We start from the raw sequence: 26597 nt of genomic DNA, 5'->3' as shown, positions 1-26597 counted from the left end.
CCCCCCCCCCCCTCCATCCCGCACGCTCGTTTTATCCGCACTTAGGAAATTATCCATTGTGCTGCCCCGACTATGGCCGGCCGTTTATCGCGCTCGGAGGACGTTGGAGAAAAAGGCCAATTTATTACATTCCCCCGGAATTTTAACGTCGAATTCTCGAGCGCGAATTTCGCGTATTAACGTCACGCCGTGTTATTTATTATATTACGCGAGAGCGTAAAACATTGAGCAACGTCTATGAGCGGTCTCGCGAGAGGCCGGTAATTTCGCTCCGTCCTCTCCTGCTTTGCGACTCTTTCGCGCATGATACTTGAGGTCTTCATAGCGCGTGACTATAATGAACTGGACACGCGCGCACGTCGGGACGAACGAACGGGGGCGAGTTTCGTAAGGCGAATTTCCGCGTGAATCGTTGATGAAAAGCGCGCGATCATCCGTCTCGCACTCGTACGATTGCACTTGGACGTCAAGGATGACGTTGTTGACTAACGTCCAAGTCCGTCGGACCAGCTAGCTGATCATTAGTCGCTGACGGGCCCTCGTCGCTGTCGAATTCCTCGACGGAGGAGTCAGCTCTCATTAACCCTTTGATCCCTCGATGCACGGCTTGTCGCTTGATTGTATTTGCAATGTAAATGTTGAAATAATTCTTTTTACAATATTGTGTTATATCGTAACTTGAGTGTAATTATTTTTCATGCCCGAGTTAACACCGGCGCATGCATCATGGTAATACAGGGTGGGGCAAAGAAACGGGCGATTTTAAGAAGCCATTTGCAGACTTGAGAAATTATGTTTCCAAAGCATGTTGTTTACCGCTCCAATGCTCCATGATAACTAACTGGAATAGTGCGGACGACAATTTAGCGCGCTTATTCATTAATCTAACCTAGTCTTACTTTAATAATGGAGTAAATAGACTTTTAATATCGCCCATTTCTTTGCCACATCCTGTATAAAATAAAACGGTGCTCGAGTTAACTCGGGTTTGCACAGTTTTACATAAAAAAAAAAGAAAGTTCTGCATTCAAGTATTAGGTTGGTGCGTATGAAATGTCGCATTCTCTTTACATGCGGACGTTTTCCTCCCTGTTTTCGTTATACTTTTGTATTTGGCATAACCTCATTCATACTCGTATTGTCCATTGCCAGAGACTCATTTCAACAAAATAGGTTTTCTCGAAGGTCTTCCCTTTTTTATTTCTTTTGAGTTTATTACCGATATGAATTCTGCCGACATTCGCGTCATTTTCTTATATGAGTACAAACTTGGTAATAGTGCTGCAAAAGCTGCACGCAACATAAACCAAGCGTTTGGGGAGAATACGGTTAACAATCGGAAAGTGCAGCGTTGGTTCGAAAAATTTCGGACTGGCGATTTTTCACTGCAAAATGAGCCGCGCGGAAGACCCAAAACGTCTGTGAATAATGATGACCTGAAGGCTCTAGTGGAAGCGGATCCAGCCGTATCCACGAGGGAACTTGCTATCAGGATGAAAGTTGACCATACAACGATATTGAGACACCAAATTGTACTCCCATCGCTTGTGAATCGGCATGGCCCGCTACTGCTCCATGACAACGCTCGGCCGCACACATCGCACAAAACAATTGCGAAACTGAACGAACTGGAATATGAAGTTTTGCAGCATCCACCATATTCACCGGATCTCTCGCCGACCGATTTTCATTTTTTCAAGCATTTAGAGCTGTTTTTAAGAGGCAAACACCATGAAAATGAAGACAGTCTAAAAAACTCGATATCAGAGTTTATTAATTCTAAAGACCAAAATTTTTTTAAGACAGGCATCTACGCTTTAAAATCTCGTTGGGAGAAGTGTATTGAAGCGAATGGAGCATACTTTGATTGAATAAACAGCTTTTGAAGAAAGATATACAGTTTTATACAATCACTTAAGAATCCGACATTTCATATGCACCAACCTAATAATATCTATTTAATCCAAGTAAAAATTTGCTAAGGGGTATCGGAATAATTATTTACTTGAATCTAGCACTTTTTCTGCTTGCTAGTATTACTTGCCCGAGATAACTCGGGTTTGCGCGTTAAGGAGTTGAATGCGGTGGCTCACCTGAGTCGAAATTTCAGTTCTATATTAAACCTTCAAACGTTTCCTATTGTGCTCCCTTCGATGCTATAAATGGAAAATTATTTCCGTTTTTTTCTCGAAGACTTGACGTAGAACTAAGTAGATTTAACGTAGGACTAAAACTTCGACTCGGGTCTATGGAAGTGGCTGCCACAAAACGTCGGATTCTTACGACGAGCAGATTCGTGTAGGCAAATGAGAGCCCCCTGTGTGTAATCGGGCGCCATAAAAATTCCTATCTCGTCGTTTAACCGTCACCGGGTGCGATCCTCGATGCTGCGGTCGAAATCCGATAATCGCGGGAGAGCCATTACCGTGGGACACGCAATGTTATTGTCGTCGTCATGTTTTTCTCCGACACAACGGTGTCATTACGACACTGATATCGGCGGCGGGCGATGCCGACGGCGACGTCGAGTCGAGGAGGGGAGTAGGATCGCGAGGACCCGAAGAGCGCGAGGAGTAGCCACGAAGACGACGACGATGACAACGACGAGGATGATGACAACAACGACGACGGCGACGTCGGTGAGCAGGAGAGAGGTGGAGAGGCCGCAGGAGTGAGGGACGGGCGAGAGGCAAGGTCGTTCTTTGACCCGAAACGTGGTCAGCTCGGCGCCAATTTTTCGGGAGGAACCGGTCTCACCCGGCCCCCTGGAATTCTGGCTGGCGGTCGGACGCACATCGTCGTCGGACTACGGTTTCGCCGAGAAACCGAGGGCGACACGTTGATTCCAGCAGCAGCGTGTAGAGCAGGCCGCACCTGCCCGCTTTGTGCTTGTCGCTTGTCGACGACGTATCGACCGGTATCGCGACGAGGTCCCGGACGGTTAATAACGAGAAGCCCACCTCGGTCAGTCTCGTCAATCAGGCGTGACCGAGGATCGGGGATAGAAAACGGGGAGAGAGGCGCGGACAGTTTACGACGCGTTTGTGAGAGACGCAGCGGTACGCGCGTCTAATTAATCGATCTCGCCGCGGCGAATTCCTCGAAGTGCGTCATCGGACATTCCCGGCGGGATTTATGAAAATCCGGGATTCCGAGTTCAGCCGGATGTGCCGAGGACACATCTCGAGATAAGCGAGACGCGCCCCGTCAAGCGGGACCGGCCTGTCGTTGATTCTCACAGCGGCGGTGTGCACTTCTGCAACGCGATTGTTGCCGCTCAACACGCCGCTAATGCGACCTAATCTCCGCTTCGAGTAACACTTCGACTTTGACTCGCGGCGCGTCCGCGATATCTCGCGAGCAAGCTCAAGCGGAGAAGCGGTTGCAACATTTGCCGAACGTTTTAGTAGTTTCCACCTGCCAACCTTGTCCGTGCGTAGACTCATTTTCACTGTGGCGTCTCGTCCTTGGCGCCTGGAAGTGAAGCGTATTCGTTAGGAACACTCTCGCATACGAGAATTGGTATAACTGTAAACATTAGACGTCAGCTTCGGCTGATGAATCAACCCAGGATATTATTGCTTTCGGCTTGTGTAGTCGGGAAGAAGGTGGAAGTCGCGGTGTAACTAGGAATCGGACCGAGCAATTGAAAAAAGAATTTCAACCAGCTGAATCCTGTATGGGAAAAATTAGTATCAATTCAAGGCTCATATTCTCACGTACGAACAAGGATGTAAGAGGAATTTTTTATCCTCACACAAAATTACATGTTCTTGCGTGGAAAAGAGGAATTAGCTGTTCGTATAATACGATTGAAAAATTTAGTTACCAGGCCACAGTTTTTAGCTGTGAGAATGAAAAACTAGGTACAGGGACAAAAAGAACGAGCTAAATTAACCAAGTTTCAGTTGTATTACACAGGCAGCTAATTTCTACCTGTATTTGTTTTCAGCTGGAAAAGCTTCTCTTTCCCGTATGTTTATGTACAAAAATATAAATCCCAAATTTACAGTAATTTTTTTCTGTGCAGTTATTTCTGCTTGCAATCAGATTTAGTGTCAGACAGAGAGAGAAAGAGAGAGAAAGAGAGAATTCTATTTTCTTCTAGATTACATAAATTTACCCCAATATCCTGATTGGTTCTTCAACCTAAATTTATATCTTATGTTTACAATTACAGTAAATCGTGTACGAAAGCCCTTAGTTTCCGCCATTGTCCTTGTCGTCATCGTCATCATCATCATCATTATCATCGGCACCAATTTCGTCTTCCTTCCTTTTGTCGTTGCCCTTGTCGGCGCGCTCATTCGCACAATAAAACGCGGATAAGAAAGTCGCGCGATTCGTCGAGTCGTCGTGATTATAAATTTCGATTCCGTCACACGAGATCCCCGAAGCGCGTCGGAAAGAGGCGCGTTTATTCGACATCGTGAGTAACGTGCGAACTATTCGATTGCGCAACCGAGGCCGGTGCTAACGTATCCGATCCTTTAGTATCAAGGATTCCTACGAAGCGCCAAATAAATCGGTTATCCGCGAGGCGACGCGCGGCTGCAGCCTTCGGAGTCGCGCGCGCGCTCGCCCGCGACAAGTCCGAATGCCGAGGTCTCTCGCCGAGGAGCGCGCCGCTCGGTCGCTCCTCTAAGAGCGTCCCGAGGCTCGTGAAACCCGCGCGTTTACGAGCACGCGATCTCACGCGCCATTTTTCACGGCAATGTGTCGTTTGTAAGCGGCGACAACGGTCTTCGAGTGATCCGCGCGCGGGACGCTCGCGAAATACCGCCGCGCAACGTCCTTGCGCGCGAGAAATTATGCGTTTTTGTGAGAGCTATTAAATAAATTATAAATTAAAAGAGATCCTAAGAGAAACGTCGCGTATACGCAGAACGACCCGCCGGACGGTCTCGTCGTCATGTTTTATTCCACCGACTAATGCGAGTCCTGCGAGGATCGACTGCGAATCCACCGCATAGAAATCTTCCCACGTTTTCCCATATTCCATATAGTGTAGATCTCGTGTAGGATAAAAGAAGTTTCAAAATAGATTATCCCACTACGATACCAATTGAGAATCCGATTGGCCACGTTCAGCAGAACGTTTATTTTTACAACTGTTGGACATTTTCTGAGCTGAGATTGTTCTTTTAGATTTACAGGAATGATTCAATTTCAATACAGAGAAATAACAGTTATAACATAAACGTTCCGCTGAACGCGGGCATTCTTATCTTAAACATGAGACGAAACCTCTTTTTCACGATGCTGATTGGCTGCGCGCTGCGACTTGTCGCGTGCGACTGTCATCGCCAGAGTACCTGTCATCTGTTGAGCGACAGTCAGACCGAATATCAGATTAGAAAATTAATAAACGGGCTTGCATTTTTAATGTTACCACATTTAATAGTGACCGTAACTTGTAAAGTGTGAATATTTCAAGTGATTCGTATATTTCGTTCGATCATAGTGTAAAATGGAGAAAGCAGGAAAGTCTTGAGGGAAACGTTGATTAAACAGGATCTGTTTATGCTTCCCATTAGAATCGTATGCTTAGAACATTACTAGATTTCCCAACTAGATTTCCTAACTGGAACGGCGATCACTTAATTTTTTCCCAGAACGAAAAAGTGAAAAGTAAATATTTCAAATATTTTCAAATTAGAAAATTTACATTTTTCACGAGTTTACACTAGAGGAAAAAATTAATGATCGGTCTTCGGGAGATTATCAATATTCTTTTATATATAATATATAAATTTCCGTTTATTAAAATTATTTTACTATTATAGTATTTTATTACTGGATATTGTAAGATTTACGCAAAAAAAGATTTGTAAGACCCGCTTTGACCGAATAAGACCTTTTTTATTTATTATTTTATGTTGTTAATATATTGATTGATTTTCACTTTTGATTTTATGTTGTTAACATATTGATTGATTCTCAATATTGTTTATTTCAATATAGCTTGATACTCGTTTACTAACATACCGTTCTCGTTAAAAAGAAAAAAACTCGATAATAAGAGCCATCAAAGAAGACGGCTGTTAAGTGCTTGTATTTAATACATTAAATAACATACCGGTCTACTGGTCGAGTTTTTTTTCTTTTTGCTAATTCTTATCTCAAAGTCGTTTCGTAGAACTTTTTGAATTCTGTTCTCATAACTGCTTCTTATATTTTTAATAGCTTCATATGCTGATTTTAACATTTTCCTGACGAATTAAAAATTGTTAAAAGTCAGAATCAGGTTCAGGAGTTTCAGAACTACGAAAAAAAAAAAGAAAGACATGCCGTCTTGCCGCTCCGGGAGCCACAGTCGGCCTATTTTATCCATCGTCCTTTTCTACGTGGGTTGTAATAAGCGATCGCTCGCGCACGGTCACCTTTAATGTCGATGTGTTATTATGATTATTTTACGGTATACGCGCGCCGTGTTATTAATGTGCACGCGCGCGGAGGAATGGAATTTTACGGAATTCGGTCAACCCGCCATGGCTGCAGCCGCGGGCACACACGTTTCTCTGCGTGATCGAGAGACCACAACAACAAACATCGATGTATCCGTCCGTTCGGCATAAGCGATTAAACATCATTATATACCAGCGAGATCGTTAAAGCGCACAACGTCACAGTCTATTTCGCTCTCTCTCTCTTTCTCTCAGACTAGACCTCGGCACAGCCGGCGGCGGCGACCTTAAATGCTACGACCGTCTTCTTCCTCGCCTCCTCCTCCTGTTGCCGCTTTTATAATGATATTCCACTATGTTAACGCCGGACGTAAAGTCGGTAGCCATGATCCGTTTCCACGCACCGGTGCGCCCGGCTTCGACGTCGCTATCTTCGTAGTCGTCGGCGTCGTCGTCATCGTCGTCTTCACCGTCGTCGGCCCCATCGTCATCGGCCCCGTCGTCGTCGTGTTGGAAATCTAAGAACGCCCGTGAAAATAATCATCTCCGCGATGCGACACGATTTCATTGCTCCCCGTATGGAGACGAAATGACGACGCAACGTTCGAGTGCGACGTCGTCGAGAGCAGCGGAGAGTACTAACCGGGAAGATCCCTGGTGGACGTTAAATAACACGGTAAACACGTGTCGAAACGCACGCTAAATCGCAGATTGAACCGAAAAGGAATGTATCGGCGGCGTCGTTTAGAAAACAAAACGCCACTGACAGCCGGCTCGCCGCGGCTCGATGTTAGAGCAATTATGCAGATACATGAGAGACCTTACCTTGTCATTTGAATAATATAAAGTAGAAAAAAGAATTTCGAGGTAAGGTTCAAGATAATGCAGCGGTATTTGCATACGTAATAATGTCAAGAAATGTTCTCGGCCGGTCGGCCGGTTGAGTGTGTGCCTTCCGCGGAATCGGAATTGAAATATAGACGACGTGCGAATACATACATATACGAAAAACATACACACACACACAGGTGTGTGTGTGCGCGTGCACGCACCGGATAAACACACCGCTCAATCGGAGGATATATGCGAATATGTTAATGAATTTTAGCGGCCGCTTCGTGATTCGAACCGGAACGAATATCCTCGGCGACAAAACCGGAAGATATAGAATAAAATTTGCTTTATTATACTTGAGGATAAATCTTGTAGGAACGATAAATACGATACAACATAAATGTATAGACGCTGTAAGAGAAAGAAAAGAAAAACGGAGTAAAGGAGGAAAGAGAACAGCTGAGAGTAAAGAAATTAGAATAAGAAGTACAAGTTACAAAAATAGCAAAGATAATGAATGCCTAAGGCGCATAATGAGATGAGAATGACTGACACGCTCGTCACGTCGAGAATGCTAAGAAAAAAACGTCAAGAATGTTAAAAACACAACTATTCAAGAATCTCCGATACCTAATTTATGGTTCTGCCATTAAATCAATGATAATTAAACAACAGTAATAGAACGAGAAGATACGAGTAGAAACTTCGTTTCTACGCGTCGGCACCAATAAAGGATGCCTAATTAGTCGTAATTTATATAGGACTCTGTTCACTTTATTCCCAATATCGTTAATATGTCAGGATAATCAATAATATTGAGATCAAGAATTCTGAGATTATCTCTTATTATACCTTTACTGGTGCCGACGCGTAGAAACTTCGTTTCTACTCGTATCTTCTCGTTCTATTACTGTTGTTTAATTGATTTAATGGCAGATCATTGATTTAATGGCAGAACCGTAAATGAGGTATCGGAGATTCTTGAATAGTTGTATTTTTAACATTCTTGACGTTTTTTTAATATTGACAATAATATTGACAATTATCCCAGGTGCTTTTACAAAAATATTTCACCGCTTTTATTCTTCATATGGCTCGTTTTTAACTTTATCATCTTTATGTTCGTTTCTTGCACGGTGTACGATTTATTAAGCGAAGGAATATGACGAGTACACGCGAGTATGCATAAGTATTTTTGAGGAAATTCCGTTTGTTTTCAATACTCGTTTTCCAGGTGATGAGCTAACGCTTACTTCCTCCTTCATTCAGTTTTGTTTCAATACGGAAAGAAGCACGTTAAAGAATCTCCCATTTACTCGTGCTATGTCAAAATGTGCAAAGTGAGCGTTAAATAAGTATTTTGTACTCGTAACTGAATGTACGATTACACATCTCAAATTTACACAGCACTGTACGTGTTTACTGCTTAAAAATATTCAATAGTGCGTTAATAATATTCGAATATACTCTTATACAATTCGCTGTAACTACTCGTTATTACAGAAAAATATCCCTTTTCGACCTAAAAACGGAATCGCACTCACTCGATCGAATGTACGCTTTCAAATTACTCAAATTAACAGTTTTCGCGGACTAAGAAGACTCACATTGAGAAAAAGACTTCTTCAAATTTAATAAATTTTATTACACCCAAACAAATTTCATCATTGGCATGCTCCAGAGAAACTAATGTTTCCATTGATAAGTATGATTATTAGACTCTTCAACGAATGTGTATCCTTACCTTAAATAAAAAATTCGTTTGAAAGATAATTTTAAAACGTAACTTTAAAACATAATTGAAAGATGATTCTCTCATGAAGAAATTATTTGCTTCATTTTATATGTTTATTGTAACCAAATAATATCTTATTTGATCAAAAGATATTATTTCAAATAACAGTGTACTTTCTGCGAAGTAATCCAGTTTTCTTGAATGAGACAATGAAATTCTTACTCAAGCGAATAATATTCCGTATATATTGTTTCTACGAGACAAATTCCCGTCAAATAAATAGAATCGCTAAATCTGTAAAGAAACCTTTTTCTCCGTGACGGACAGACTGTATCTAGCGGAGGGAAAAATTGTGCCTCACATACGACTGCGTTCGCGAACAGCTGATCGTCCGTCAACGTTCCGGCGTCGTGGCGCGTATCTCGCGAACAATCGCGGCGTACGGTCGCGCAATTTCGGCCGGTGAATCGCCGAGATCGGGCTCTATCGCGCCGTGCCGATCGCGCGTCGCCAGGTGGCCCGCTCGCGGATGACTCGATAGAAAAAGCGATCGCTCGCGAGACAACGAGTGCCGTCGTTATGCGTAAGGCGAACGAACGTTCACATTCGAGCGACGGTGTACTCTTGACCCGGCCGAACTGGCAATGACCCGGAGTCTCGGATCCCAGAGATCCGATCCGCGGATGCTTGCCGTCAATTAAAGCGAGCACTCTTCGTGGTTAACGAGCTGTATCCCAGGAATGCCGCGAACCTTTGCCATTTCGCCTGGCGAATCGTTACGGTGCATCTTTCATCCTCCACGGTTCGCGCTCGAGAGATTCTCGTCGCCGTCGATCCTCCCGAGCGTTCAAGGCTCTCCCTCCCCCCGGCCCTCCTCACCCTTCGCTCCGCGTACGCGTTGAGGTCATAGCGATTTTTCGTTTCCGAAATCCGTGGCCGAGGTCGCTGTGTGAATTGGATCACGATGATGACGACGAGATCGCCGCGGTGAGATCGTAATCGCAGAAGGACAAAACAGCGTAGAGGAGAACGCCGCGAATAATTCTCACCCTCGGGTCGATCGATCGATCGATCGATCATGCTATCCATTCTCTCATTGCGCGCGCACCGCGATTGTCCGCGATCGGGGTCTGCGCGGGCTTTTGGCGTGTCATTACCTCAAACATCGGCCGTTGCCGAAATAAATCGACGCGCGAAATTCGTCATAAAGGTATTCATAGTCGGGTTTTATATATAAGACCGTCTTAAGTTCATCTTCAGACGCTGTATGGTTCACTTCATTGGCTACGAAGCGTCTGAAGATGGACTTAAGGCGACCTTAAATATAAGATCGGCGATCTGACTATCCGACAGTCTCGTCGTAAGTCTGAACTTGGAACGAAATAGATACATACTTGACGCTTGTTGGGAGAGAAAGGAAGATGGGAAAATCGCGCGAAATAATTGCGAAATCGCAGCTAGCTAGAACAGATCTGAAGAGTGACTTTCACCGAACTCTGATTAATGTAATCGACGATTGAAAATTGCTGCCGGTCGAACATAACTCGCTCTATCTTGCTCTAACGCAGATAGGAGGGAATAACTTTCCGATCGTTATTGAATGATAAGTTACATCACTGGACGTTGGCGATTCTCATTATTATTCGTCGATTGGTTGAATCTGAGTTTGGTGAAAGTCATTTTAAAGACAGAAGGCTGCGGAACAAGAGAGACACGCGGCTCGAGCTGACGCGCATTCCGTTTTCTCGCGTTACAGATTAGGGTGCCGCTGAAGGTGAGCTTTTCGGTGCGATCGAGGGACGTGGTGGTGACGATCGCGAAGAAGCACCTGAGCTGCGGCCTGAAGGGCCAGTCGCCGATCCTCGACGGCGATTTCCCGAACGAGGTCAAACTCGAGGAGTCCACTTGGGTAATCGAGGACGGGAAAGTGTTGCTGATTAATCTGGAAAAGGTGAGTCGGTGGGCACATACGCGTTCACGCGCTCGCCGTCGGTAATGCGCTTTTTCGCGGCCTCGCCGATCCGCGGCCTTGCCGGAACGGTGATTCCGACGGTTCTAACATCGCCCAGTCGCAGATGGAGATTCGAGATACGCGCGATCGATCGGCGAACAAATTCGCCGGGCTTGACGTGTGTCCCTGGACGAGCCCGCGAAATATAGCGTTTAATCGAGCGAAGGTCCAATTAATTCCGCCGCGTCCGATTATCGTGTAAACAGATTAGTCCAGCGCGATATTGCCGCTCTCGTCACTGGCTTTTATCCGCCGCTTTGTCCCGCTGAACAGGTTATTTACATTGCATTACGTCGCAATTAATTTGCGACATATCCCGTGACAATTTTTAGATTGTGCCGGGTATACAGAGCGCTCCAATTTGTCCCGGGATACCGACGAGACATTGTGGGATCCCATATAGCCACCTGTGCTTGTATTAATCAGTCTTACGAAGTTTACTACTTAACGTTACGCACTGGGAGAAAAAAATATCTAAAGGTTTTTCAAAGAGTTAATCAAATTATTAATCAAATTACTGGGATTTAAGTTCTGTTGGCCGGCCCATTCGTGGGAGGTTGAGTCGCCGCGCACGTTTGTCTGAAAAGTTCCTGCAATACGCGCGTAATATACGATGAACATTGATATTCTCCCGCGATAATAATTTATATACGTCGCTACACCAACAGCCATAATTAGGCTCTTATTGGCCATTATTTCGTTCCTCCTTAATTAGTCACCAGTCATGTTAATATTTGTAGTTAATATTTTTACTTAAGTCTCTCTCAAAATTCTTTTATCAAATGGAACGAATAATTGCTTTGATAAAAAAACCACAGATGCAAAAGATGTGTATTTTCTCATTTGAGAGAAATTTTTTCTCAGTGTAAAAATAAGTGTATTGTTATAAGCAAATACGTTATCAGTACCCGCCGAATAAATAGTTCGCACTTTTTACATCTATTTTCTCTCAGTGTGCGGTGACATCACGTGCAGATGCAAAACGTTGCCTACAACCCGCTACTGAGAACCGCGTCGCACATAATAGATAATTAGATATCGATATTTCGAGACGATATCTGTCGTTGTTCGCAGGTGAATAAGATGCAATGGTGGGCGCACGTGATAACGAGCGAGCCGGAAATCAGGACGAAGGAAGTGAACCCCGAACCCAGCAAACTGTCTGACCTCGACATCGAGACGAGAGGTCTCGTGGAGAAGATGATGTACGATCAGAGGCAGAAGGAGCTCGGACTACCGACTTCCGACGAGCAGAAGAAGCAGGGCGTTATCAAAAAGTAGGATCTGCCGGCATTTCGCACGCGCGCATCGTTCGCCTCGGCCCGGGTTCTCTCTCTCTCTCTCTCTTTCTTTCGTTAACGTAATTCGTGACAATTTTCCAGATTCATGGAGCAACATCCCGAGATGGACTTCTCCAAGTGTAAATTCAATTAACTCGACCCGAGCACGAATCATCATTCAAGGCGCTAACCGCGCTTAAAATTCCGGATGCCGCATCGTCGATACCGTTGCGATCGCGTCTCGCTCTTTCGTGATCATCGGAACGTCGACGTTCCGATACACCCGAAGGAAGAGGTCAACGCGATTGCAACATACATTGCGCTTCGAAGGTTGCGGGAGATGGCAGCACCGTGTTAGGCCACAGCACCAGCTACAGAGTTCTGCTGTCGATCGAGAGATTCCGTTCCAATCATTCTTCGGTTTATTTTCTTATTCGCTTCGTCCTCTCCCTTTCCGTTTTTTGTACTTTATCCACCTATATTTTCAGAGACAACACGGAGATATGCATCGCACGCTAACGTAAACGTACAATTTACATGTTACATTTTTTCTTATCTTTCAAATAAACTGATCGACCGATTGACGACGGAAGATATGTTTTAACAATTACACCGAATTTATGCGTTTCAGTAAATAAAAGTTGTATAAACACTTTCTCACGGCATTGTATTATCAATAATATGAGTCAGCACGTGTAATCGTCAGCAGTTGTTCGGTCCGTAAGAGGTAAGTGATGGATAATCAAGTCACGTACGTATGTATTATAAACTTCGTTAATTTCTTGCAAAAATTACACTTCATTCCCCGATTTCTCATACAAAACGGCATAAACGCGACTCCGAAGAGAGCGAAGTGTGTCGTGTAGCAACTCAACGATTGTAATGGCAAATCGCAACACGATTAGCCTATGTTTTAGTGCTCTCAAACATTTAATATCGCAAATTTTACGGATTGCTTTTATAACAGGTTTATAACAGGTCGAAATATAATTAGAAAATCGTATCACGACCGTTTATATCTTCTGTTATATCTTCTACTTTTTATCCTTGATTTACGCACGAACACTAATTATAATTACAATGCGCGTCGAGTGCCGAGCTAAAATGTTGGTTCTACAAATTTTAGTCAATCGCCCTTCCTGTACATTTTGTTCAACTTGAAAGATCAACGTACATTGAGAAAAAGATTAATATAGTTCCAAAATTTCGACTCAGGTACAACTTGTACAGGGAGTGTTCTCGATCGACAGTTCAGAGTTCGACGAAATCTGTTCGGTTAGAAACCAAGTAGAACCAAAATTTTGGGTGCCTCCCTAAATGTACTCGTCCGCTTGCTTCATCACTCGCGTTATCCAGCGCACGTAATTCGGCAGTCTGGCATAAATGCCGAATTTACCACGTTTGCCGCAACCCTCACCGAAACTAGTGATACCAAAAATCGTCCACGGGTGATCGGCTTTCCGGGGATCTCTGCAGAGCAAAGGTCCCCCACTATCGCCTGCGCAAGAGTCCATTTTTCCGCGGCGGTAACCGGCGCAGAACATGTTGTCCGTGATTCTGTAGTCCACGTAAACCTCCCGACAGGTTTCGGGAGACACTATCGGAACCTAAAATCAGATATTTCACATTTATGTTCTCTTTATCTTATCTTTGACTTGCCTTGTCGATTTCCGTAGTGATTGCCGTAATGATTGATACAAAAACTTAATTGATGATTGAAAGATGAAAATTACTATAAATAAATATGTCCCGAGAAAACCATGTTTTCAACAACTTTTTATCTCATTTCATTAGCTCTTTATTGACTATACGATTGCTTTTTCAAGTGCAATTAATTGTGTAATTAACTTTATACTCTCTACTCGACTGGAGTAAACATGTTCTTATGACAGTGGAGTATATCAGATTCATTCTCCAATCCCGAGTGGAAATTTTCACTCGACGATTCAGAGTGGGGAATTCGCTCTAAATAAATGAAAAGTCACTCGAATTCGAACGACTCGTTTTACTTTTCGAACGAGATTCCACTTCAAAGAATTTAGAAAATACGTAACTTAATGAAACATGATTGTATTGTCGCACCGGTCACCGATGACTGCCACGTTCGACACTTAACATGTTAAAGATGTAGTCATTACTATTTTTTTTTTTCAGATTCTCAGTTTTCTAATATTTACGGATGTTTTAAGAATTCTTTTTTTCAAAGATTTTTCGATTGTTCATGTGTGCCGAAACTCCCTTACTCTGACTTCGTGAAGCACATCTGTGCCGAAGTCGTCCGTCACGCTGGACTTGCCCCAGCCAATAATAGTGCACAAATGATTCGTAGGCAAGGGCTGCTTCGGCGCAGGCAGACACGCAATTCCCTTTGACGCGGACGGGGTCAAGGTAACTGGTAAACGAAGCAGAGCTATGTCGTTGTCGACAGTATCTGCGTCGTACTCTGGGTGAATGGTCACGGAGTCCACCTACGCAATCGCAATGTTAGTCGATAGGGCGCGCAATTGTTCAATGAGCTTATGTAATCGCGACGCGTACCCTAAGCTCTAATTCCGTGCCTTCCTTCACCGTCAAATCGTGCTCTCCGATGCGCACGTACAGACGTTTCCTGATGCAATGCGCTGCGGTCAGTACCCATTTCGGAGACACCAATGTTCCGCCGCAAAAGGCTTCCTGAAAAGGCAAAAGTTCAATCAGCGTAAGTTCAGGTAATGCGAATGGCTGGAAAGTCTTGAAGCATTCTTAGAATTTCCCAGAAATCTCACTCAAAACAAATGAAAATCACTCGAATCACTCGATGGTGAAAATTCTGTCGCTCGGAGTCACAAGAGTGAACGTTTCACTCAAGTCGAATGGTTTTGAATTTAATTCACACAAATTTAATTGATTTCAATTCAACCTTCAATTTAATATGTATTTAATCGATGTACAGTTTAATTCAATACAATTTAATTTAATTTATATACAATTTAATTAAATTTAACTGATCATAGTGAATTTGTTCCGATGCATTTCGTCAATTTCGAATGGATACATTTATTTTCAACGATTTAAAATGAAGAATTTACTCTATATGAGTGGAATTTGAAAATAATTCGAGTGACCGACCATCGCTCTACTTTTCGAGTGGAATTTCACGCCATGAAATTTAGAGAGCGAAGACACTCCGAAGCCCTTATTTTTCGATCTGGCAACGACCGTCAGACCGTAATTTTACGTCACTTGTTTCGTTCATAACCGTCGGTATAACATCCACACTCTACTGAACGCACCCGAAATCGATTTAACACAGCCACTTGCCACGGCCAGCTCCCAGGCGTAGTCGGGCGACCGCCGATGATTCGGGTGAAGTACGACAATCGGGAACCTTTATGCGAATTCGTCACCCCGCATTTCCAAATGTTCGGGTTCTTCTCCGGCGCGAAGCCGTCCACGGTGTTGGGATTGAGCTCGAACTCGTCCAACACCGAGTCTGGAAAATCGCACCGTGTGACACCGGCAAGCTCGTTTGTCCGATCGCTCTGATCGTTGTGCGATTCGAATTTACTCACCGTCGCCGTCCTCCTCGTGGCTGCCGCGAATCTTCCGATGGATCCATTTCTGGCAGAAGCTACCCTCGACGTAGCAGTAGGCGCTCTCCCGTATGACGTCGCGGCCGCAGATACCGGGCTTTCTGCACCATCTAATTGAAGTGGACGGACGCGTCTTGAAATTCCGATGGTACTTCGGCGCTTATAAGGATAGTTCGCGCCTACTTAGATGATTTATGGTCTGATAAAACCCCATTTTGACAATATTCACATTTATTAACTTCTCTCTTGAGCCTTTTATTCGACAAATCTAATCTTGCTACTTGGAACAAGATATTTTGATTAAAATAGCGAAAACGGAAATTTGAAACATCGTCAGGATCAAAGTAGGAATAAATGATATTTTTAGAATTGAAATCGAACCTCTACTTCGCTATCTCAGCTCCTACTGTGTTGTAGAGTTAAAGGATTAACGTAGCGCCAAAATGTCGACTCGGGTTGTGCGAATACCTGTGACGTTGCGTGGTGCACAATCTTGTACACGGTGACCACTTGCTCCATTTTCCGTAAAAACCTCCGGGGTGCTCCTTGGTGTCCTTCCCCCTGCGTTTGCCTTGTCTGGGCTCCGCTTCCTTCGGTACCTGCTGAGAGCGCGTCGAAGAATCTTTGTAAATTCAATTGTTTTACAGATAAGAGAGACAGAAAGATAGAGAGAGAAAAAGAGGGGGAGAGAGATAGTTTCTTTCTAAATACTCTCTAAGTTTTTTCGTGTTTTTCGTTCTTGTGTAGCGCATTTTCTTCTTAAGAAATTTCGAATTCTTCGAAGAGTAAATCTGATTGCTCCACCGTCACCGGAATAAAAAGTGAAAAATCCGCTTTGATTGAGGGAGAGAGAAAGATTCACTCGTGTAAATTAAAAGCTCATTCTATAGTTTGAATTGAACGTTCACTCTTCTGATTTCGAGCGGCAGGTATTTTCGCTGTCGCTTCGAGCGAATTTTCATTTGTTTTTAGTAAGAGAGAAATTTCACTCTAAAAAACTTAAAGAGTACGATACTTCCGGTGTAAAAGATTTCATTAAAAAAATGTCGGATATTTTCTTTTTTTGTTAAAGACAACTGAATTTATGAGTATGTTGTGAAAAATCTCATGCGTCAGCAGCTGCACAATCGCTCATCGCGACTCACTTGGACGACGTGGAACCTCTCGTCCCTTCGTCGATGTCCCCAACGTTGGCGTTGCTTGCACCGTCTTCGTCGTCCCTCCCTGTTGTGCTCGCAGCCGCGCTCCTCCTGTGCCGAGATGAGCGACGATTGGGAAATCACTCGCAATATAATTTGGTGTTTCGCGCACTTACCCTAAGTACAGTAGTTCCGCAAACTTCCCTCGACCGGCACCTCTTGACGCGGTTCTGCGTGCAATGCCGGTCGCACACCGACCACTCACTCCAGCCCGTGAAGTGTGACGGCTTCGCCGCTCCTGCAAAGTAATCGGGAACGTTGGTAAAGTCCTCTCTCGATCGAAGTTTAGCTCGAGCGAAGAAACAGACTTACTATTCTTTGGTAAATGCTTCACGGCAGACAGTCGATCGACCAAACGGAGGCAACCTGTGTCGGCCTTCACCCCGAAGACGAACGTGTTGTTCTCATTCTACGGACATTTTTCAAAGCACAATTAACAAAATAAAATCTTACAACACTTAGGATCCATTAGACATTGGACAAGGGTGTTAGTTTCAATTTTGTTTCTACACGGAGGTGAGGAATTAGCTGAAAACTCACCACGGGCGAAAATTAACTGTCCCTGCGATACAACTGAAATTTAATTAATCCGGCTAATATTTGGTCTCTGTACCCTTAGTTTTTAGCTCCCGCAGCTAAAGACTAAGTCCGGTTGGTAACTAAATTCCACTTGTATTATATGGACAGGCTAATTCCTTTCTTCTGGATTTTTATTTTTCGTCGAGTTCTTTGATTCGTTTAGAGCCGGTTCCACCGACCGTGTATTTAGCCGGTAATTAATCGTTGTACGATATCGCGGGTCTGTATCGGTTAAATTCTATCTCAACTATCAACACGATTAAGAGCTCGTTTGTCAGAGTCATTGTCGCTTTACCGGATCCGCGTGTGCACGCCGATACGATCGCCTTAAAACGTCCTGGTCCTAGGCCGAAGCACTGTTCAATAAATACGGCCTGACTAGCTCTAATTTCATCGTGCGGCTCAAGGCTGTAACGCCCAGTTCGCGACATTAAACTCAATTTGCCCGCTGGTAATGGCATCGCCACGTAACCATCGTCGGCGCTAATCATGCGTTACGCGATGTCACCGTGTCGACGATACGTGGGTATATGAAATTACTATCATTTCGCTGTCGCGCCTTCTCGAAGCTTTCCAGAACGTTCGCCGGCTCGCTCGCGACGGGCTCACCGAACAATAGTTATCGTTCGCAGCTGCGGTGATTCATTACTGGATTCAAGCACGACCAAAACGGTATTCGAGAAGCGCCCTTTTAACGGCCTACCGTCGCGGTATTGTCCGCGATGACAATGACGCAAAACTCGATTACCACACACGTCGGGGTTGATTACCTCGCGGAAATTCACCGTCGCACCGCGCGCGACAGGAGAGAGAAAGAGTTTCGCTACGTATTTTGTTCTCCACGAGCGCAGAAACAATTCCACGGTAGTCGCCGACGAATCCTCCTTGATGAAACGTCGAAACAAGCGATCAAAGGGATGCCATAATCGATGACGAGCTTGACAAGCGTCGATAACGTAGAAATGATCCTCAAAAGATTACATTATGTAAGCGCTAGCACGATCACGCTACTTTTCTTGTACCTCTTATAGAGGTCTTACATGTAAATCTTACGTGAATCTAAGTACGATGTAAATGCGAGTGCGATAAATATGCACTACTTTGTTTTATGACGTCTAAAGGAAAATTTCACTGAGATATATCGGAATTTTTCCGCAAACTTTTCGCGTCGCTTTAGGTCCCAAAGTTTAATTAAAAAGGAATAAAAATATTCTTCGAAATTTTTCCGACTAAAGCATTGACACTCTCGGCATATACAAGCTGCCAGATTTCTGTGTCGGCTAAATATTTACGCTAACTGACAGCTGGAGATGTTAATCTTTCAATTTTGAATCGTTTCTCCGCGCATTGAGCAACGCTTCGATTCATTTTCGCGGCATACTTTCACCATATAAAAGTATTCATCATTTTCGGGCGTACTTTCACCGTGTAAAAGTATTTATAATTCTATGCACAACGTAAACATTGTAGAAAGGAATCAGCATTTCACCAGCAAACTTTTCGAGTATAGCGTCCCCTTAAGAGACCTTAAAGAATCATTACCAGCGGCCGATATGCGGAAGACAGAGACTATGAACGATTGGAAAGCGCGCGTTTTTCGTAAGCCGACGACGAGTTCTCGAAACTCCGAGCTGACGATGTCTCGCCTGCGAACTCCCGTAGGAACTTACGTATGCGCGCGGACAGGTTCTCTCGGACTTGACTTCTCCGCCGAGCCGCGCTTCCCCGATTCACTCGGTAATTAGCCGAAATATGCAAAACGAATCTGCAGATCGCCACGGCGAATGATCTTTAGTGATCGGAATGTCGCGGCGATCCTCGGCCGATATGCTCGAGCGAGCGAGCTTTCCGCGCTCATCCCGAGGACTTCGAGTCAATTACCGGTCGTATCGATTTCGCGCACTTAGAGGCACCGTCCGTTATTTCGTTTCGTTTTTCGCAGAAGGCCTTTGGCTTCTCAGTGTTATTACGCGGTAAAGGAAAATTGATAACGACGCGATCTGATCAAGGTACAGTGGCCGTCATGTATGTTATATCCGTCCTTCCAGATTGAAATTTTTTATTATTACACAATTTTTAATCTCTCGCATGTACACACAAAGTTGAAATTATTAGAACCATTACAACCCTATCGTTACTAACTAGAGCTACTTCCGCGATCTTCAACCTAATGCGTAATGTGCATAGAGAAAAAAATTTCTCTTGATTTGATAAAACTTCTTTAGTTGAGGCAAATTTGTCTTTTGGAATGGAAGCAAACAAATGAATTTTTGATTCAACAAACAAAATTGTTCGGTTTTTCGAACAATAGATATCTTTACGTCAAATGACACATCTCTTTTCTATTTTTATTCAAACATTACAATAGTTGTCACAAGCAACAAATTATTTGAAAGAAGTAACACTATGTTAGAGAAATTTAAAAACTTCTTTTCTGTTTCAGTGGAACAATATTTGATATATAATGAAATAAATAAATAAATAATTGTTCTGTTGAAAACGAAATATGTTATTTCTTCTAAATAACACTGCTTTTTCCATCAAAACAACATGACAACAGCATTAAACATGGCTTATTTTAGTGAAACAACATTTTCATTCAAACAAAATGATATTTGGCATTAAACTATGTTGTTTATATTAAACAAATCAGAGTCAAACGAACACGTATACAAAATCGAAAGGAACCTTTTTCTCTGTATGTAAAGCTGAAAATTGCGCGACTCTTTCGTCTAGGAAATAGGTACTTTCAGTACCTATTTAGAACACTAGGTACAGCATACATGACGCTGACTGTGCAGATGATCGCGGTAAGTTTCATCCTTTTCGTCTGTTACGTAACGAACGCGACCCATCGGACCGATTCGCGTCCCAGTGCAGGCGACGATGACTCATTAATGCGAAATGATCATCAGCCGAGGGAGAGGCGGAATGTGGCGTCGGAAAAACGCTGAACGAAGAAAGAGGCGATCTCGGTAAGGAGAACAACGGGCTAGTGGGAAATTTGTATGCGGCGAGGTTAGCGTGTCCAAACTAGGCTGAGATGTGCGGTACCTTGCATCTCGGTGACAATCTCGCAAAAAGTTCGTGCCGCTAAAAGGGAAAGCAATTCAGCGAGGTAAAGTCGCGGAGAGATAGAGAGGAAGAGACAGAGAGAGAGAGAGAGGGGGGGGAGCGTGCTCGTCTCATTGCCGATACGACTTCACCGTCTGAAAGCCCTATACCGGATCGGCGCGGGAGCGCATGACGAATGTTAACGTTCGCCGGGGAAAAACGAACGCGCCGAGCGCACTGGTACGAAGTCCGGTGCGGTTCGCCAAACGGCTGCTTCAATTTTCACTTGGCCGGTTCCCTTCGATGGCTTCTCGCTTCTTCTCACTAGCCGCAAGTCGGCCGACGAGCGTGCGATTTGGACCTTTTGTCTCGGCCGATGATACGTAACAGCGTTTCGCGCGAGTCTTAAGTGCGTTTTTTTTTTTTTTATTTTCATTCAATCGTAGCGAATATCGAAGTCACGAGGATAAAAAGTCGGGACGAATGTGGAAGTTACGAAGATTTATTTAACCTCCAGCTAATTGATTTATTTAGGCCCGTTATCTGACCAGTAAGTGAGGTGTGAGCGTTACATTATTAGCTAATTAAGGCGAGGTTACACGAATTGACTACTTCGTGATTAGACACCGACGAGGTTCAAGTTCCACCAAGGTGGTAGATGCGGATGATGATCCATCACGGCGAAGATAAGATACGGTTCGGGCGACATCCGGCTCGCGAGGCAACGGCGTCCCTAGATGGTAACGCCGGCGTTCGGAGGTCGTCCAACGTCCGAAAATGGTCGGTGATTTCTTCGATGGAGGGTTGCTACGGTTTTAATGTGGGATCCCGTGGGCCCCGCTGTTGTCTCGCCGAGCTGTCGATGGAATGCTCGCTGTGGCGAGTTCGCGGCCTGATTTATGGTCTCGTGTGCACCATCGGAGGACCGTCCCACCTACTATGGTCAGAGGATGTGTGCTCTAAGTCTCCGGCCGATAAAGCGAGGACACGGTAGGGTCTCCTCCGATGATCCTCGCGCGAAATCCCGGCGATCGCGCGGATCTTGATGAGAAGGAGAGAACCCGCCACGGAGACGGTGGATATCGTAAGGTTGGGCTCGCTCACGGAGAGAGCGCGCGCGATAACTTCCATAAATCAAAATTTCATTGACATTAATCGCCGTGTAATCCGAGCAATGTATCTAACCACCATGCCATCAATAATGCATTCGCTCATTTGTCCTCGAGCGATCTCGCGCGAGATGGCCACGTGTGCACGTGTGTGCGTATGCTGGGACTTTCGTATATTTCACGCGGCCCGCGACTCCAGCTCGCCGCCTTCCACAGGGACATAATTGCGAGAGTGCGTTCGCGCGCGCGTGTAACAGAATAATCATTGCGACATTGTCGCCCCGGCATTGTTGCGTGGGGTAATGTCGGGCTGGTATCCATCGCGTGGCCACAAATTACAATCGCGACGGCCGCTTATTCTCTCCTGCCAACGATCGATTGAAGTAATAGACACCGTCATAAAGTACAATAACGCGGTTGCATCGACGGCCATCCCGACGACGATTCGGTATGACACCTTAAAACGCGCGCGAGAACGACTTCCTACGTCAGGAATCATGCGTATTCGAAGAATACTGGACACTGGCGAAGTATCGATTTAATACCGACACAGACTTCACGTTATGATATCAACGTCTTAAATAGGAAATCGGGGATGTCGTCAACGTGGAGTCTAGATTAGAATCCATAAGTAAGAATCTGGCTATCTCCGACTTCTTACTGATCGGTTTAGTTACTCATTTGATCAGAAATGGCGGAACCGAGGATTGTCAAATAAATAGACTCTATTTGTAACTAAACATTATTCTAAGATGAGAGATATGGATAATAATAAAATAATGGGAAAGTTAATTGTTGAGAAATGAAAAAGTCTCTTTCTGGATTAATACGGCGTAACGCGACGCGATACGACGAGGACGTTTCTGCGACAGGGCAGGGTGCCCCCTTTTGCCTCTCACGCTTCTTACTTTATAGAGCGGTTCGATGCCCTCGAATACGACGCCGAGGTTTTACGAGAGTTCATAAATACCGCTCGCTCTTAATTAGATTTTTAATAGCGGCAATAAACGGGGCGCGAGCCGCTCCGCAAAAGTCGCCTCTATTCCGCGGACGACATTGTCGCACGACGAGAGAGCGGTTTCCTTATGGGCGAATCTCTGGAAGCGTTCGCTCCGCCACTCGGCTCTCAGCTCAGCTTTCGCGACGTGACCGAAAGTGCCGCGCTCTCGGCCGCAGCTTGGGTCTTTATTCCTCCCCTGATCCACTTGCGGTGACATTACTGTCTAATATGTCATGAGGCACATTGCGTAACATCGCTCGATCGTCTTTTCTGGCGAGCGAGAGCTCGCGCGGATATACTCGTCGTGTTTTCCGCGGTATCTCTCCGTCTCTCTCCCTCTCTTTCTTCTCTTCCTGTTTCTTCAATTGTTCTGTAAATTCGTAACACTTGAAAAAGTTGAAAAACAAATCTATTTGTTTTGCAAATTTATGTCAGTAACGTCCTTAGAATTGTCCCAGGACAATAACAAAGGCAGCTATCTCTATCTATCCTCTCTCTTCTCGTAATGTCTCAATGCTACGGATGAGATCATCGGCGTGATTTACCGTTTCCGTTGTTTAATATGCAGGTTAACGCAACGATACGCCTTCCACTTCGTGCAAATGATGTTCTACTTGACACGCTATTGAGCGTGTCCGTCGATGCGACGTTTCGGTCGCCGTCGCAGATTCCGCCGAAGGTTCGAGGGGGGACAAGGTTCGCGCTACGGAGCCGCGTTACCCGCGAGGAATTAAATACCGTCGCGCGCGAGACGCGTCCCGGGCATTATTTACGATCGCATAAATCGCATCGCGCGCCTACAATTTGCGTTTCCTCCTCGTTAATCACGCACGCCGGGTTAATTTACAAGTTCACGCCGCTTTCGACGCTCCCCGTCGAAAGGTTAACCGCGCGTCCCCCAGCGCGTACTTCATTTCCTTGCCCCAATCGCCTTGAGTTTCTAAGAATGTCGTCCTCAATGATTCAGCGATTTTCCTCGAGAAAGAACGGCTTCTATTGCGAGGATCAATTTTCAATATGCGTCGTAAATGCGCTATGTATCGCGCACTTTGTGCCGTATATCACGGGCAAACACATTTGTACGCGTACACGCAAACGCGCGAGGTACGTTGGCGAATTAATAGCAATTAGATTAGGTTCACAGGTGAATGCCGTCCGATTGCTCGCGAGCGGTAAACAAGCCAGCCGAGAGCGCTGGAAAACGCGGTCGATCGAGGCCCTCTCTAAAAGAGACGAAGTTACGAATATGATAATGTCGATATTCGAAATCATCTCAATCATTATTGTCGCTTCATAGAATGCGCCGTATCGGTCTGATTTCCTAAATTTAACGATGAAAGCCGGACTTACGAGGAGTCAATTTGCGAGTTGGCGGTTGCGGGACTTCGGGCCGTAAAGCCGGCTATTAGGATCGTTTGAGGGCCGCGGGAAAAGGAGTCACCTGCAGCGCTTTTAACCGTCGCTAACCATCCGTCCTACTCGCTGCCGCCTCCTTCTCCTCTCCTTCTCTCCACCTCCACCTTCCTCCTCCTTCTTCTTCTTTCCCCCGGTTCTTCTTCCACGTGCGTCCGGCTCGCGTTTACGGCCGTGGTTATTTCCGGATCACCGTCTCCGACACCACACGGCCGCTTTATATTATTACTAGGGCCGTGCAACTCCTCATTGTTCCTCGACGCTAACGTACTCCGCTCGGGACGCGAGTTCGCGCGACGCGAGATGATGCATCTCTCTTTACTCTCTCCGCGGTGCCCACGGCTAATTTTACGAGCACTCCGCTGAAGTATCGATGCGCCGTGCGTGACGGTCGCGCGTCGTTTCCTCGTACCATTCCCGTCTCGATACGAGCTTGAATTGAATTGCGCGTCTGTGCGCACGAAGCCGGGAATCGCAGGGAGATAAACGCACAAGGGAAAATTTGTCTCCCGCGAGGAGATTGTCCTCGCCTCGCCGCCGCGATAACTTCTCGTGCGCCGATGGCGAAATTGTAATCTTTCGCTCTTTCCCTCCCTCCATCTATCTATCTATCTCTCTTTTTCTCCTACTCTCTCTCTCGACTAGGATGGCCGCATTTACGGGAAACGGTACGTTCATTTAGCGGGGAACCCACACGAGCGACAGTTAATACGCGATATTAATGAAGGCAGCTCTTTGTGCGTAGACGAGTTATACCGGAATAACTTGTTTTCGATTCATTCGTCCCGCGCTCCGCCGTGCGCTTGCACGACGATTGCTAAATACGAAGTAAAGGCACAATGTCACGTGCGCGCGCGTGGCGCATCGATCGTGCCGACCGGTTGTCATAAGCTTTATACGCCTGTCTCGTAGATTTAGAGATGTCATTTGTGAATGTAACTTATGAGCGTTATTGCCCGCTAATAACTTACAAATAGCGTAATTGGAAATGTTTCTCGTTAAAATTCCGCGAGCCTTCGCGTTGATACGTACGTACCATTGGTGGAGCCTTAGCGAGTCTATTTCGGATACGTCGATGTGCGCACACACATACGACACACGGACGCCATCGAGTTGTGGAACAATGACTACGTTTACACGGCAAGGCTAATTCGGTTTAGTAACAACCGTAGTTGCGACTACTTTAGATTCGTGTCTGTTTGCACGAAGCGGTTTCAATTAATCCTCACCTTGAATCCATTTCTATAAAATCGTGTAATTGCATAAAGAGAAGTATATATGCATATACATTTAAATACTGAAATATTATACATCTCTGTTAGCTCACCTGACGTAGAAACGAAGCATCGAGAAGAAAGATAAATAATATCACCGTGTTTATAATATCGTGTATATATTTGTTTTAATTCCACGTGCTCTCAAAATTAACATTTATTACTCCGACTGTGCTCGTATATTTACCGTCAGTACTGCGAATTTAGTTTAATTAGTTAAATCAAATTATAGGACAGTCTTTTCTCTCGGTGAAATAACAAACCTGCAAAAAGGGCCCTTTAATATCCGGCACTCTACGGACTACCAACTACCTTAAAACCAGATTTGCGAGTCTACATTTCTTCGAAAGCGTGGACTATGCAACCGATGTTATAATATCGGTGTAAACGGCACTTCGCAGATAGGAGTTATGCCATGGTCGTCCCTAAACCGGATCAACGTGACCGTGTAAACGTAGTCAATGGCCTCGATTCGGAAACACGTCCTTTGAATCCTCGCTGGGCGCATCCTCCTGCGCGCTCGAGCGTCCGTCATTAAACGAGTATTCCATTCAGACGCACGCGCGACGCAGCTGCGTTTCAGCTGCGAGTCACGCGTCCCTTATCGGTGAATCAAACGGTGAGACGGTAATTCGTGTCATGAGCCGTGCGCATCGGATGCCAGTGGCCGTTGAGCCCCGACAATCACGCATTGAACTCCCGGCCGGCCGCGGAATTCTAATCGGCCGCTCCGCCGTCGGCGAATCGCGGCCGCTTCCCTGCATCGCGCATCGACGGCGACGAACGCCGACGAGACAATGGAATCGCCGGTCTTGGCACAGGACGCGAAACGTCTTGGCAAAGAAACCACGAGGAGGAAGATGAGGAGCGACGAACGAACGAACCGACCGACGGGGGTGGGACGGACGAGAAAAGACGTCGTGGTAGTTCTCCGGCCGGAGGAGAGCTCTCTCCAACGGACGAGGATCTCACAACGACGAGGAAGAAGGAAGGGAGGGCATAGGGACGGGATCTCGGAGGCGGTTGCGAATCTCAGGACGCCGCCGAAGGGAACCGTACGCGACATTCTCCTCGTCCTTCTTTACGCCCCCTTCGCGTTCTCCTTTCTCTCTCTTCTCCCCCCCCCCCCC

At 45.3% G+C, this 26597-nt stretch overlaps 2 protein-coding genes across 3 annotated transcripts in view; one reads left to right on the top strand and one right to left on the bottom strand.

Moving 5' to 3' along the window:
* The window catches only part of LOC106744453 (nuclear migration protein nudC), a 97092-nt gene extending 84169 nt beyond the window's left edge, over nucleotides 1–12923 (top strand). Inside the window, exons 5-7 of the mRNA XM_014619251.1 lie at nucleotides 10733–10927; nucleotides 12062–12264; nucleotides 12370–12923. Coding sequence (XP_014474737.1) covers nucleotides 10733–10927; nucleotides 12062–12264; nucleotides 12370–12421 — 450 coding nt within the window. The 3' untranslated portion in view covers nucleotides 12422–12923. The remainder of the gene's footprint in view (nucleotides 1–10732; nucleotides 10928–12061; nucleotides 12265–12369) is intronic.
* A 96-nt stretch (nucleotides 12924–13019) lies between these two features.
* Nucleotides 13020–26597, bottom strand: part of LOC106744452 (coagulation factor VII) — a 23862-nt gene continuing 10284 nt past the window's right edge. The window contains exons 3-11 of one of the 2 annotated variants that reach the window (XM_014619249.1): nucleotides 17351–17447; nucleotides 17155–17276; nucleotides 16985–17089; nucleotides 16308–16441; nucleotides 15819–15949; nucleotides 15540–15739; nucleotides 14806–14940; nucleotides 14511–14735; nucleotides 13020–13874 (exon numbers count right to left, since the gene is read on the bottom strand). In XM_014619249.1, the coding sequence (XP_014474735.1) occupies nucleotides 13581–13874; nucleotides 14511–14735; nucleotides 14806–14940; nucleotides 15540–15739; nucleotides 15819–15949; nucleotides 16308–16441; nucleotides 16985–17089; nucleotides 17155–17276; nucleotides 17351–17447 (1443 nt within the window). In that variant the 3' untranslated portion in view covers nucleotides 13020–13580. The remainder of the gene's footprint in view (nucleotides 13875–14510; nucleotides 14736–14805; nucleotides 14941–15539; nucleotides 15740–15818; nucleotides 15950–16307; nucleotides 16442–16984; nucleotides 17090–17154; nucleotides 17277–17350; nucleotides 17448–26597) is intronic. The other variant, XM_014619250.1, reaches the window with a different exon arrangement.

This window comes from Dinoponera quadriceps, unplaced genomic scaffold, assembly GCF_001313825.1.
Source record: "Dinoponera quadriceps isolate SergipeBrazil2010 unplaced genomic scaffold, ASM131382v1 scaffold777, whole genome shotgun sequence".
Taxonomy (NCBI): Eukaryota; Metazoa; Arthropoda; class Insecta; order Hymenoptera; family Formicidae; genus Dinoponera; species Dinoponera quadriceps.
The sequence above is the reverse complement of the archived record's forward strand: the minus strand, read 5'-3'. Positions and strand labels throughout refer to the sequence as shown.